At 37.5% G+C, this 15,930-nt stretch overlaps 1 protein-coding gene across 1 annotated transcript in view; it reads left to right on the forward strand.

Moving 5' to 3' along the window:
• Positions 1–5,490, forward strand: part of TMEM167A (transmembrane protein 167A) — a 47,905-nt gene extending 42,415 nt beyond the window's left edge. The window contains exon 4 of the mRNA XM_027545682.1: positions 957–5,490. Within this exon, the coding sequence (XP_027401483.1) occupies positions 957–1,027 (71 nt within the window). The 3' untranslated portion in view covers positions 1,028–5,490. The remainder of the gene's footprint in view (positions 1–956) is intronic.
• Positions 5,491–15,930: the final 10,440 nt, after the last annotated feature.

The following is a 15,930-nucleotide window of genomic DNA, read 5'->3' on the forward strand; positions in this document are numbered from 1 at the left end:
ACTGAAGTGGGGTGCCATTGCCTTCTCCATGGGATCTTCCCAATTCAGGGATCGAACCCTGGTCTCCTGCATTGCAGGCAGACGCTTTAACCTCTGAGCCACCAGAGAAGCCCTTCTATAAAGGAACCAGGTACAGACTCAGGCTTTTTCCTAGAAGTAGCACGTCCTCACTCTTTCCCCTTCCTTCCTTCTTCCTTTCGTGTGTGCCCTCAAAGCAGCACAAAAATGCCCGGTGCCTTGTATGTACAGTCTTGCAATTATTGAAGAAACAGGAATGAACAAGATAAGTTTGAGTTAGCTCACAATCACAGGATCTCTGTTTGCAAGACAATCGCACAAGCCAACTCCAGATCTACTTATGCAAAGGAAAATCTCCAGCTATAAACAGACACTCCTTAAACACATGTGAAAACTGACTAATTCAGAAGTGATTGTTCTATGTCTCTAACCCAGAGTAATTATACTATAAAAGATTTGATACGAAATCCATCTCAGAAATAGTTTAGGTTTCTCTAACGTGTTTTTGTTTTTTTTTTTTTGACATTCTATGTGATGTTGATTTTTAAAATGCAGTTTTGTTGAATACTTGTTTATTTTCATTCAGGAATGCTATTTTTTCCCCTTACAAGTTTTTTGAGATAATTCCTCTTGGGTCTTTATCCTACATTCTTTGTTACATTTTTCAATATGTAGGTTTATGCAGTGACACTAAAATGGCGAATCCAGTGTTTTCTAAAGACATGACAAAGAGGTGGTCTTAGATCGGTATCGTTTAGTTCATTCTGGTGTGTACTTACTTTTATGTTGCATGTAGTTCATTTTGCCCCTGCCCCTAAGTGTATGGACTTCATAGGCAAAAATCTTATCTTGGTTTGTACGTGCCTCTCCCTGTAGTAATAACCTTATGTTCACCACTCAGATAACATGAATGTATTTAACTGCCTCTTTTCCACCAGGTGAACGGAAGAGTCCGTATGTTGCAGTGTGCTGTATCGTGATGGCCTTCAGCATCCTTTTCATACAGTAGCTTGGAACAACGCCAGAATTCCAGTCGCTATCAGATTTAAATATGACAAAAAAGGACTGATCTGCCGAAAATAGTGGAAAGAATGGTTAACCCTTTTATCTCTCAACATTGAATGAGCTACACTTTCAGCTGCTGTTCTCCATTTTTGTTATTGGACCAATGTTCTATATAAATAATTAGGATGTAACATTTAATACGCAGAGTTGAAATGTGTCTGTAACAATCAACCTCAGTACTGTCGCTACAATATTACATTCTGCATATGTCATTCTTTTGTGCTAGATACCAGTCTTTAGTGAGGTATCTTTAAGGCACATAGTAGAAAACAAAATTGGTAAATTATTCAAGTTCCTTTCACTGTGATTTGGAAATGATAAATCTTTATAGAATGAGACCTTTTTTTCAGACTAGCTTTTTTATTGGAAAAAAAAAGGTTCAATTTGTGTTGGTATAAGGATTGCATTCATATTTAATAATGCTGGCTTTTCCTCTGGCCATACCATTTTGAGCATTAACCAGAGTACCTCTACTCTTAGCAATCTGTAGTTTATTACAGGTGTTTAAACTATTTAAAACAAGCCTATGTAGTTCTTAAGGAGGAAGATAGATGTGACTTCAGAGAAAATGTTAAGACTATTGAGAAAATGCTCCTATTTAACATAAAATAATTCAGAATACCTGACTGGTGTTATTATCTCTGAAACCTCTGGTTAAGTATGGATAAATGTCTTAAGCAAAAATTTGACCAGCTGTCATTCTCCAAATAAGACTACATGCTTAGAGTAAAAAGAGCTAAACAGAACAATTACAGAATGATAATCTTGGATGTGTTTTTCATTCTTTTTAGTGTTAGGTCTGTACATTTTTAATTACCCCAAAATACAAACTGTGTTTTTGTTTATTTAATACATTGCTCTCAATCTAGTTTATGTTTTCTATATCAACTTGAACTGGAATCTTGTGTAACTTAGTAAGTGATGATAAACAGCTTTCAAATCTACTTACCATATGCCATGACATAAATGTCTTTGAGTTTTGTTGATAAAGGAAAACCTTCAGTAATTTTCATCCAGGCAACAGGAATTTTGGAAATGTGACTTACAGATTTTGTAGTAGAGCAGTTATTACACATTTATGGTTAACATTTAAGGTTCAACCAAAATTCAGTTAAAATTTCAAAACGAAGGAGAGCTTCTTAGCTAAAAATTGCCTGTTACAGTTTTAATTAGATACTGTTGTCAGCTATTAATTGCCATAAAGATAAGACTAAACCTTTTTTGTTTTGTTTTGTTTTAAGAAAAAACTGTTTGGAGTTATTATAAAATGAGCCTGCTAGTAGCTCTTTCTGCAGAAACAAAGTACGGAACTAAAAGTCACTTATTTTTATGACTACTTTAAGGTGCTTAGTAAGAATTCTAGGAAACATCTAAGAAAATCTTGTTACATGTTGCTGGGTTTTTTTTGTTTGTTTGTTTTTTGCAAAAGATGAAAGCTTCTGTAGGCTGTCAGTATCTTTTTTATTGTACATTTCTGGCTTATCTATAGCTGATTTAAATGGTATATTTTGCCCTAGACAGGTAATCAGGTTATGACAATTATTCCTACCTGCACTGTCTCTTGGGCTTTTGCATTAGGTCAAGGATTTTCAGGGTATTCCCCAAAATAGAACTCTTATCAGCATACAGAGAGTAAGTAACCTTCCTGGGTCTAGTTTCTGAGTGGCCATCTGTTGTCCAACTCTGCTGCCAGCTAGGTTTTCCTAAAGCTATGTCAACTAACTTTTTTAGTTGTTTACTAACACAAAGCTAATATGAAGAGGGCAAGAATATTCTAGATAATCAGTTCTAGGCTATCTCTTTAAGTTGGAATTTCAGAGGAGGTAGGTGGAAGTAGAGGTAGAAATAATTTCTTTGGAAAATTTATGGCAACATATAAGCATTTTTTTTTTTTTTTTTTTCCGGGTATAGGTGCTGAACAAAGTGGGAAACAGCTTATTTCTGACTCCATTCTGACTTTTTGAAACTTAAGATCTTTGGGAGGTGGGAAAAAAAAATCACAGGATTCTGTGGGGAAAAAAGGCAGTCAGCATATTCTTTTTTTTTCAAAGAGTTACCACTGAAGCCTGTTGTCTAACCTAAAGGGCAGAGAAGATAGTTAAGTAGTCCACAGAATATTCAGATACTGCTTTTGTGGTCTTAACAGGTTGCAGAAGAGGATTAAGGATCAATTTAAACATCAGAGGTTCTGCCTGTATCACATAGTCTTGGTGCAAGACCGGATGGGATGATGGGCACTAAAGTCCACAGTTTACTAGATTTGAATACTCTCCCTAATCTCCTTCCTGGCTCCAGAATCTTGATTCCAGCTTGCTTGGAATTTTTGTGTTGATGTTTAGTTCCTGATTGGCTTCAGCTGTACCAATGGCAGGAGCGTATCTTCTTTCCAGGCAGTCATAAAAAGACGGTCAAAAGAACACATAGTCTGTTGAATTCCATCTGTGGCTTAAAAAAGTTTAGATACAAGTCCAGTATCCTGTTAATGCTTATGCTGCTATGCCAGGCACTACTATCCTAAATGTTCTTTGCATCATCAAGTTCAAAAATAGCCCTTTTATGCTGGGAAAAGTAGTAGTATGTAACTTGTAATAGACACCATCATCTTAGTAAAATGCAGATCAATCTAGTCCTAACCTAGGACAAAATAGAGGTTTGAATGAAATAACTTCTCTAAGTTCACAAAGTCAAAAATGAACAGATCTCAGGCTAGTTTTGTGAAAAAACCTAGCACTTGTAAATAGAATATTTATATTTCAACATTTCTAAGAGGCATTAGTAGAATGCCTTCGGTCTATTATCAGTGAAGATAGAAAGACAAGTACAGTTTCTTCACTCTAGTGGTTCATAATGTAGCGGGTGAGAGAGAAATAAGGTTATTTATATGAAGTACAATATGATAGCATTTATTACCAAGATAATACCAGGATTCTAGAAGAAAATAAAAAGGTGATAGTTCAATCAGAGATATGAACTTCCTTCCAGAGAAGCAATGCTTAAACTGAATTTAAGAGCAATACGCAAATGCACCAGGGATATATATTATGGATCATCAGAACGTTGATTGTTGTGAAAGCCACTTAGGAAGTGGAGTTGAGCCGTGAACAACACAAGTTTGAATTGTGTAGCTCCACTTACATGTTGGATTTTTTTCGGTAGTAAATGCTTTAGTAATAAACAATCCCAAGTTGTTGAATCTGCGGATATAGAACCATAGTTATGGAGGGCAGACTGTAGGATATGCATAGATTTTGGACTGCATAGAGAGTCAGCACCCCTTACCCCCTCACTGTTCAAGGGTCAACTACATTAAGACATAAGCCTAGAAAGGTGGAGAGAGGTTAGATCCTAAAGGGTCCTGTATTTTTCTCATTACCTACCTCAAAATTGAAGTGGAATGTGTTTTCTCTTGCCTGACAAAAAAAAATGTAGGGAAAAAAATTCCTCGCTTGGTGTATGTGTAAAAAAGATTGAATATATCCATGCCAACCTTATTTTGGACCAAGAATACAATAGCATCCTCTTCAGAGACACATGGATAGCATAGAAAGCCAAGGTAACTTACAAGTGAGGTCAGGTAGTCTTAGGAACTTTGCAGCTCATACTCTATCAATGCCAAGGGTAGTCAGGATTATTAAAGCACAGGTGCAAACGTGAAGATGGTTGTAATTTCTACATTTGCTGGGTGCACAGAAGAGATTTCCAGTCTTTCCAGTCTAAAGGAGATGTGCTCCTTTCAAACCCTTTGAGAAGATACTGTATCACAGGAAGTTGAAAACAAGAATGAAAGATTCTTACAGACCCCCTTTTTTTTACTTTCCCTGTTAACTAATAAGAGGAGATGAACAAAAGAAGTGGGCTTCCCTGGTGGCTCAGTGGTAAAGACTCCACCTGCGATGCATTAGACACAGGTTCAGTCCCTCAGTTGGGAAGATCCCCTAGGGGAGGAGATGGCAACCCACTCCAGTATCCTTGCCTGGGAAGTCCCATGGACAGAGGAGCCTAGCGGTATACAGTCTGTGGGGTCTCAAAAGAGTCAGAAACAACTTAGCGACTAAACAACAACAAAATTAATACCCGAGTAATAGCATTTTTAATACTGTACAGCCCTGTTACTCTCAGTCTGCCTGAGAATAACTACTAGCTACTAGCTTCTACTGCTATAGAAGTAGTAGATACTACTAGCTTCCAAAAATAGCTCGTGATTATGCTATATATATTGCCTTCCATGATTTCCTTTACTTGGCCCTAAACCAGTTCCAAGATGGTAGTCTGAAATGCCACTAAAGTATTGCAAAAAAGAGGGTAGGTAGAAATACATTTCCTGTGATTTTGAGAGTACAAAGAAGCATCCTACTCTCTGGTTAGTGTACATATCTGTGGTGTGTAATAAAAATCAAAATGAACTCACAAGAGCCTCCTACTTTTGTCTTTGGTCAGATGAATGAGGGTTTTAGAAGTTAAAAGTATTGAAATTGCCACCTTTTGAGTAGGATGCAAATAGATATGTTTCTGTTTTGCCTGCATTTTAATTTGTGGCTGGTCAGGTTTGGTTTGGGGGAGTTTTTGTATTGTTTTGCATCTTAAAGCTGTTCAGTCTATAGTATTACATTGCTCTTTCTTTGAGTGAGCCTTCAAGAGTCTAAGTGACTAAATACGAAGTCATGAATTCCCTCCAGAGATTGGAAATCTGATTCTGAGTGAAAGTGACAGTTAATTGTTGAAAATTACTTTCAACCTGTCCTCAACTAAGAGCCTTCAGATGCCCAAATATTCTGGCAAGTAGCTGTCAAAATCTGTGAGCAATATCCATCAGAGTGAGATTATTTAACCAATTTATACCATTTGTTGAAAAATAGGAAAAAAACATACATGTACTATGTGCCTTGCTTTGGATAGCATGGTCTTTCTACTGTTATCTTCCCAGCCCTCCATTTACACAAACAAATCTGTTAGACCTGTTACTGGAAAGAATTGACTTAACCAAATGAAATTACAACAACTGTATTTTTAGTTGAGTTTAGAACTCAAAAAAGTACTTCAGATAAAAGTAGAAAACCAATATCCTGGTTGTATCTTCAATGTATAGTTTAAACCACCCTCACTGCTTCATTGTAACTACCAGTTGATATAAGACTGGTTGATGTAAGACTGATAAAAATCACTAAATTTCTGATTTTCAACTTATGTCAAAAGAATTCAAAATGGCTTTGCTTGGGACTATTGAGTTTAACATAGTAGGAAAGCAAAATCTGTTTTCTGTTCAAAGGGTTTGCATTAATATCCTCAACCATAACATTATTGCTGGGAGGGAAAAAAAGAGAAACATAATATTGGAAATAAGGGTAAGTCACTTCACACATACTTTGTAGAGAATGAGAACACACAGAAGCTGCAAAATAGCCCGACACTACTACTGTTAGAGCTTTGTTTGGCAAGGGAAGTAGCCTAGGAGCAAATGTGTCGTGATTGAGGTTTTGTACCCAAATTGCTAAAATGTACAATTTATAAGCCATTTCAATATTTTGGATCAAGTAGTATGTCTAGGCTAAACGCTGGAAAAATATTTTACAAAAATACTAAACTGATTTAAAGATAACATTTAAGGCATAAGGCATTTCAAGAAGGAATCAAAAAAGGAATATTTCCAGTAGTGAAGTTTTAAAGAGATCTGCAAACTTAAGGTTTAACACCAAAAGATTTGACATTGGAGACAAAGTTTGGAAGACAGAACACTATAACATTTCATTAGGGCCTTTGCAAAACAGGATACGATGTTCCTTTTGATTTTATTTAATAAAAGTATTGTTTATTCTTTGGTCACTTTGTAGCTAATGTTATTCCCAAATGGGGGAAACTATTAAATCTTGGAAAGTGATGAGAATACTTTGACTTACAAAATATGTTTAAGAAGTTTACAGTATGAAATTAAGAGAGCTGTAGAATGCAAAATATAGGATAATAAAGTTGGATGAGTTTTTAGAAAATTTAGTTTTATGAGTATGTGATCTAAACCTCATTCAGATCTCTAATGGGTCACTGTTCTGAGCTTTGACTGAATCACACCCAAAATAACATATAGTAACAATAGTTCTAAACCCATAACTTAAAACTGTAGTCATACTAAACTGGCAACTCCAATACTAGTTTTTATATTTAAGAACTGCCCTCACAAGCATCCCTGGAAAGAGATGTAATTGAATCTCTTAACATTTGGAAACTGGACATAGAAAACTATTGAGATGGCTCCTGAATCACTGGGCAATTAATGTGACTTGCAATGAAGAACAGAAATAAGGGTAGAATTCAGGATAATCTTTATACTGCCAAATAACGGAAAAGTAATCCCTCTTACATGTCTGCCACACAAGGTAGATTCCTTCATAACTCCTTTTCTGTTTCTAGAAGAATCCTTTGAGAACTGGCTGTGTGCCAGGGTCAGTGTATCCAATGTGGAACAAGACAAAGCTGCTATCACAGAACCTAGAATCTAGTGAAGACCAGCTAACCAAAATAATTAGGTAAGCATACACAACCTCTAGTAAGGACCTTGAAGACACCAAAGGATGATTTAGATGGAGTAGTCAGAGAAGGCCAGTCCATAAAATTGATAACTGGGCTAAAACTTGCAGATGAAAAGAGCATGAGCCAGGAGTCAGAAAGAACAGCATACTTGAGGACTGAGAGATGGGAAAGAACTCAGGACTTGAGGTGGAGAAATTGATAAGAAACTAGCATGAACTGAGACAAAGAATGGTGTAAGCTAAATAGAAAAATGGACCAAATTATGCAGTTGCTTTGAGCCATAGAAAGTACTGGGAGACTCGTATAAAGGATGATGGGAGACTCGTATAAAGGATGAATCAATAACTTGATTATGAAATTAGAGGTATAGGGTCTATAAGGCTGTCCTTGGATCTCACTCATATTGCAACTAAACTCCACAGGGTAGGTAATACGAAAGGACAGGCAAGAAGCCTCAGGTTGGACTGCAACCAATGTCAGTTATTGCTCTAATCTTGGTGCTATGGATGTCCTGCAGAAGGAAGCCAGTGCCCATCACTTCGGAGCTAAACACAATTTTCAGTTTCAGAAAAACTAGAGGAGAAAGTGGAATAGTTATAGGTCAAGCCATTGCCTCATGCTAACAAGGTTAGTGCATCTATGACAACCTGTGTGAACTAACGAAATGGTAGCTTCACCTTTGCCCCCCAAATTTCACACGAGACTGTCACGTAGCCCACTCAAACCAAACTATAAGAAACTAAGAATTCTAGAAAATATAGGATGGCCAAGCTTGCAATGTATCAACCAAGCTGACACATTACAAGAGCATCACACCCTCTTAAGACCCACTTGGATGGCCTCCCAGCAATTCAAAACATTTTCGAAACAAAGCTGTTTATCCCTTCTAAATCTGCTTCTCTGAGTTTATTTTTGTAAATAGTACAACTTTCCTTCTATTACTGAAACTCTCTAACCCCCTAAACTCCTCTTTGACTCACATCCTTCCCTTGCTCCCACCAATCGATAGTTGTTGTTTTTAACCTCTGCAGTGCCTACCCCGGGCATATGAGTTCAAACTCAACAGGTGACTACACAATCCCACACAGATTTCAGATTCAGTTTTATATAAGCCTCATTCTGGAACCCCAGAAGTACAACACGGGCATTCTCCCCCCACCCGCCCCAAAGACATGTACAGGAGAGTGAGTTATGGCAGAGGAGCTAGCATACTGTTTTCATATTTAAACCAAGAAAAACACACTGTGGACAAGATGAAAGATCTAATAAAAATGTGTTCTTATTCCTGATTCTAAAACTTTTAACAGCTGGGCTTTCCCATGTGGAATAATGTTACATAAATAGCTCAGCCATGAAGCAGAGGGACTGAAGAAGTCCAACGAAATGATAAATGATCTTGGACACTCTGAATCACACCCAGTGGAGTTACAAGGAAATAAGTGGTCTTCGGAAGGTACTGGTGAGCTAGCGCTGGTACACCAGCAGACTTGACAGAAACTTGGTCATGTATCACTAATTCTACAGATGGTTTCTTCTACTTAAGCATATTAACACTGTCTACTTCATAGGGACTTTTTCTGTCCATCCAAAAATGTCTTTTAGTTCTAGACATCTAGAGAAATTGGCTCTCAGAAAATAAACTTGTTGAGATTTAAAACTAAAATGAACTGAATTCTTTTGCTTAATTTTTTTTGAAAGGGGACACATATCCCTGGGAGTAGGAAATGGCAACCCACTCCAGTGTTCTTGCCTGGAGAATCCCATGGACAGAGGAGCCTGTTGGGCTACAGCCCATGGGGTCACAGAGTCAGACACGACTGAGTGACTGAGCATACATATCCCTGAGTATTTAGTATTCTCATTCACATAATCTAGGTATAGCTCATGTTGCAAATCCTACTCCCACGTCTTCCTTCCACTGAGGTATGTAATAGTTGCAGTTGTAGCATAAATGCCAAAAGGCATAATGAGAGATATGAGTGAGGTAATAGAACTTCAGCTTAAAATGAACACAGTTCTCCTTCACTTATATAGTGGGAAAATGGTGATAAGGGAGCCACCATCTGTACAATAGATACAGAACTTTGGGGAGAGTCTCATCTTTCTCAGATTGGAGTTTGATGATCTTTAAAAGCTTGACCAACTCTATGACTAGCCTGTATTTATAGAACAGGTTGTTCTCCACTGGCCCCCACTTATATTTCTCAGCAGTTGGTTAAGCAGAGACAGAGCTCTTAGAGAGTGAAGATTCATTTGATTTTTTCCAGGCATATTCTTGGAAACCCCACTGTGCTTGGAAGTTGTACTTTGTGAAATGTACACAGGAATTCACCTTGCCAGAAACTCTGTGAGGGCTCACTTTGATCATTTTAAAGAGTTATGGGAGACAGAATGTGATTACAACAGTGGTTATTTCAGTAGAAAATATTCAGGAAGCACGTGCTTGTTACCTTTTTTTTTTTTTTTAAGCCTAATCATGAGATTAACTTACTCTGAATATCAGCAAGAATCAGCTCACCTATTAGCTACACCATGCAAACGGAAATGTCCACATCAACTTGAAAGAAAAGGGAGTAAAACAATATAAAGAAAATAACTTTTAGGCCTTTAATTGATAATCATTCCCCCCTACTCTCTGCCATCCAAATGTTTTTACTTGGAAAAATCCAAGGCAATATGTTAATAATGTAGCCGCCCCTTACCCCTCATCATCCTAAAATAGTATGAGTCACTCAGTGGGAGATATTTCTAATTTCTGCTATTGAAATTATTGAAATTTCTGCCTTTTAAGAGAATGGTGACCTCTAAATGATAAGTCATCTGGTTGAGAAATGGTGTAATGAGGCCCTTCAATTTTTTTTTTTCTCACTACACAAGTGAAATCTATGAATTACAGAAAACTTAAAAATACAAATACACAAAAAGAAAGAAAAAAGTTTCCAGTAATCCTAACAGTCTAAAAACAACTACCATTAACAATTCATATAAAGATAGTCATGTAAAGACATGCATGTAAAGGTAAAGCATACAATTTATTTTTACAAACGAGGACAAAATACATGTTTTTGTATCCTCCCCATTTAACAATACATCATGGGAGATTCCTGAACAAGATAGCGGAGTAAAAGGATTTGGCCTAACCTCCTTTCATGAAAACACCAAAATCACAACTCCTGAATAACCATTGACAAAAAAGACTTGAACCTACCAAAAATGATAGTCTATACCCAAAGACAAAGAAAAAGCCAAAATGAGATGGGAAGAGGCAATACAAGCAAATTCCATACCCACTGAGTGGGTGACCCACACATTGGAAAATAATTGCATCACAGAGGTTCCCCAACATGAGTGAGAGCTCTGAGCCCCATGTCAGGTTTCCCAGCCTGAGGGTCTGGTATCTGGAGGAGGAATCCCCAAAGCATTTGACTTTGGAGGCAGTAGGGCTGAGTGAAGGAGCTCCATAAGACTGAGGGAAATAGTGACTCCACTCTTGGAGGGTGCACACAAGGATACATATGCACTGGGACCAAGTCCGAAGCAGAAATTCCACAGGAGCCTGGGCCAAACCTACCTGCGAGGCTTGGGAGGGTTGCCTAGGGAGGCGGGGATAGGCTGTAGCTTGCCAGGGGGCTGTGAGGTGGGGGAACACTGGTGGCAGAGGCCTCAGAATGTTGATTAGAGTAAGCGCTCCCAAAGGTCACAATTTTGGCATCAAGACCTGGTCCTACCCAACAGCTACAGACGCCTGATGCTTCATACCAAACAATCAGCTGAATAGGAATACAGCAACATCCATCATCAGACAGACTGTCTGAAACCATACTGATTGCACAGCCACCTCTAAAAACATACTATTTGATAGTCCTTCCCACCTGAAGGACAAGACCTAACCTCCATCAGTGAGCAGGCATCAGTCCCTCCCAACAGGAAGTCTGAACAAACTCCAGGACAAAACTCGCCCACCCAGGGGCAGGCACAGAAACAAGAGGAGATACCGTCCTGCAGTCAACAGAAAGGAGACCAGAAACAGAAAATGAGACAGAAGAAGATGGCAGAATAATATATTTGAGATGAAGGAACAAGATCAAAATCCCCAAGAACAACTAAATGAATGGAGGCAGGCAAGCTACCTGAAAAAAGAATTTAGAGTAATGATAGTGAAGATGACTCAAGATCTTGAAAAAAGAATGGAGGCACAGATTTAAAAGACACAAGAGTTGTTTAATAAAAAGATTTAACAGACAAACAGAGATGAACAATACAATAACTGAAATGAAATACACTAGAAGGAATCAATAGCAGAATAAGTGAGACAGAAGAATGATTAAGTAAAATGGAAAACATTGGTAGAAATCATTGCCATGGAACAGAATAAAGAAAAAGAATGAAAACAAGTGAAGATAGTCTCAAAGACCTATGGGACAACATTAAATGCACCAACATTTGCATTATAGGGGCTTCAGAAGGAGAAGAGAGACAGAAAACTCAAATTATAGCCAAAAGTTATCCTAGCATGAGAAAGGAAAAATTCAAGTCCAGGAACCAGAGTCCCAAACAAGATAAACCCAAAGAGCAACATGCTGAGACATATTAATAAAACTGACAAAAATTAAATCAGAGAAAAAACATTAAAAGTTACAAGGGAAAAGCAAAAAATAACATACAAGGGAATCCCAATAAAGTCATCAGATTTTTCATCAGAAACTCTGAAGAACAGACAGGCGTGGCATGATATATTTAAAGTAACAGAAGGAAAGAGCCTACAATTGAAAATACTCTACCCAACAAGGCTCTTACTCAGACTTGGTGGAGAAATCAAAAGTCTTTTAGACCAGCCAAAGCACAGAGAATTCACCACCAGCAAAACAGCTTTACAAGTATAGAGAGAAGTTTCTAGGTAGAAAGAAAAAGGTACAGCTAAAACCAAGAAAATTACAAATGGGAAAGCTCACTAGTAAAGGCATGTAGGAAATCATTCACACATGAATGATATCTAAACCAGCAATTGAGAGGCTAGGAAAGTACAAATGCAGGATATTGAAAATGCATTTGAAATTAAGAAGCCAACAACTTAACACAACCTTGTACACATAGAGACTGGTATGTCAAAGCATAATGGGAATCACAAGCCAAAAAGCTACAATAGATACACACACAAAAAAGAAAAGGCAATCCAAACACAATAGATACACACACCAAAAAAAGGCAATCCAAACACAACACTAAAGTTAGTCATCAACGCACAAGAGAAGAGAACAGAAGAGGAAGGGTAGAAACAAACATTTAAAAATCCACATAATTAACAAAATGGCATTCCAGTTGAGCTATTGCAAATCCTAAAAGATGAAGCTGTGAAAGGGCTGCATGCAATATGCCAGCAAATTGGAAAACTCAGCAGTGGCCACATGACTGGAAAAGGTCAGTTTTCATTCCAATCCCAAAGAAAGGTAATGACAAAGACTGTTCAAATTACTGCACAATTTGCACTCATTTCACACGCTAGCAAGGTAATGCTCAAAATTCTCCAAGCCAGACTTCAACAATACATGAACCATGAACTTCCAGATGTTCAAACTGGATTTAGAAAAGGCAGAGGAACCAGAGATCAAATTGCCAACATCTGATGGATCAGAAAAAAGCAAGACATTTCCAGAAAAACATGTACTTCTGCTTTATTGACTACACCAAAGCCTTTGACTGTGTGGATCACAATAAACTGTGGGAAACTGTGAAAGAGATGGGAATACCAGACCACCCTATCTGCCTCCTGAGAAATCCGTATGCAGGTCAAGAAGCAACAGTTAGAACTGGAAATGGAACAACTGACTGGTTCCAAATTGGGAAAGGTTACATCAAGGCTGTACATTGTCATCCTGCTGATTTAACTTATATGCAGAATACATTTTGAGACATGCCTGGCTGGATGAAACACAAGCTGGAATCAAGATTGCCGGAAGAAATATCAATAACCTCAGATATGCAGATGACACCACCCTTATGGCAGAAAGCGAAGAAGAACTAAAGAGCCTATTGATGAAAGTGAAAGAGGAGAGTGAAAAAATTGGCTTAAAATTCAACATTCAGAAAACTAAGATCATGGCATCCAGTCCCATCACTTCATGGCAAATAGATGGGGAAACAATGAAAACAGTGACAGACTTATTTTGGGGGGCTCCAAAATCACTGCAGATGGTGACTGTAGCCATGAAATTAAAAGATGCTTGCTCCCTGGAAGAAAAGTTATGACCAACCTAGACAGCATATTCAAAAGCAGAGACATTACTTTGCCAACAAAGGTCCTTCTAGTCAAGGCCATGATTTTTCCAGTAGTCATGTATGGATGTTGAGAGTTGAGCTATAAAGAAAGCTGAGCACTGAAGAATTGACGCTTTTTCACTGTGGTGTTGGAGAAGACTCTTGAGAGTCCCTTGGACTGCAAGGAAATCAAACCAGTCTATCCTAAAGGAAATCAGTCCTGAATATTCATTGGAAGGACTGGTGCTGAAGCTGCAACTCCAATACTTTGGCCACCTGATGCAAAGAACTGACTCATTTGAAAAGACCCAGATGCTGGGAAAGATTGAACGTGGGAGGAGAAGAGGACAACAGAGGATGAGATGGTTGGATGGCATCACCGACTCAATGGACATAAGAGTTTGAGTAAACTCAGGGAGTTGGCGATGGACAGGGAGGCCTGGTGTGCTGCAGTCAGTGGGGTCGCAAAGAGTTGAACACAACTGAGTGACTGAACTGAACAAAATGGCAATAAGAACATACATTTTAATAATTAAATGTAACAATTAAATGCTCAAACCAAAAGACATAGACAGGCTGAATAGATACACAACAAAACCTGTATATATGCCCTCTACAATAGACCCACTTCAGATTTATGGACAGATCTGAAGGCTAAACAATATTTATTAGATAACCAGTGATCACTAGAGAAATCAAAGAGAAAAGCAAAATATACCTAGAGACAAATGACAATAAAAACATCATGACCCCAAACTTATGGGATACAGCAAAAGCCATTCTAAGAGGGAAGTTTATAGCAATACCATCTTACCTCAGGAAACAAGAAAAATCTCAAATAAACATCCTAACTTACACATAAAGCAACTAGAGAAAGGAGAACAAAACCGAAGTTAGTAGAAGGAGAGCAATTATAAAGATCAGGGAAGACATAAAAGAAGTAGAAACAAAACAATTGCAAAATATTACAGGCCAGCATCACTGATGAACACTGATGAAACTAAAGGCTAGTTCTTAGAAAAGATAACATTGGCAAAATTCTAGCCATACTCATGAAAAAAGAGGGAGAGCATTCAAATCAATAGAATTAGAAATGAAAAAAGTTACAGCCAACACCACAGAAATACAAAGGGATATAAGAGACTACTACAAGCAACTATATGCCAATAAAATGAACAACGTAGAAGAAATGGAAAAATTCTTGGAAAGGTACAACCTTCTAAGACTGAACCAGGAAGAAACATAATAAGAAATATGAACAGACCAATCGCGTGTACTGAAATTGAAACAGTAATTTAAAAACTCCCCAAAAGTGAAAGTGTGGGACCAGATAGCTTCATAGTTCAATTCTATCAAACATTTAGAGAAAAGATAACACCTATCTTTCTGAAACTCTTGCAAAATTTTGCAGAACAAACACTCCCAAGTTTATTCCATGAGGCATCACTCTAATACCAAAATCAGACAAAAGTACCACACACACACACACACAAAAATACAGGCCAATATCACTGATGAACATGGACACAAATTCTCAACAAAAAAACTGGCAAACCAAATAGCAATATACTAAAAGGATTGTACATCATGATCAAGTGGGATTTACCCCAAGGATCCAAGGATTCATCAATAGTTACAAATCAATCATTGTGATACACCACAATAATAAACTGAAGAATAAAAGCCATGTGATTATCTCAATATATGCAGAAAAAGCTTTTAATAAAATTAAAAGCTTTTAATAACATTCAACATCCTTTTATGAAAAACTCTTCAGAAAGTGGGCATAGGGAAACTTACCTCAATATATTAAAGACCATATATGGCAAACTCACAGCTAACATCATTCACAGTAGTGAAAAGCTGAAAGCATTTCATCTACTATCAGGAATAGGACAAAGATATGATTGTATCGATTTGCCAAATATTTACAGTAAATTCATATACTAATTTGGTAAAGATTTCATATTTATAACACTGATTTCAGGGTATATACCTCCATTTATGCAAGTCCATCTTAGAAACCCTCAATCAAATTCTATGCTTTCTTTTAACTAGGTCTAGTACCTT

The sequence above is a fragment of the Bos indicus x Bos taurus genome, chromosome 7 (genome assembly GCF_003369695.1).
Source record: "Bos indicus x Bos taurus breed Angus x Brahman F1 hybrid chromosome 7, Bos_hybrid_MaternalHap_v2.0, whole genome shotgun sequence".
NCBI classification, from domain to species: domain Eukaryota; kingdom Metazoa; phylum Chordata; class Mammalia; order Artiodactyla; family Bovidae; genus Bos; species Bos indicus x Bos taurus.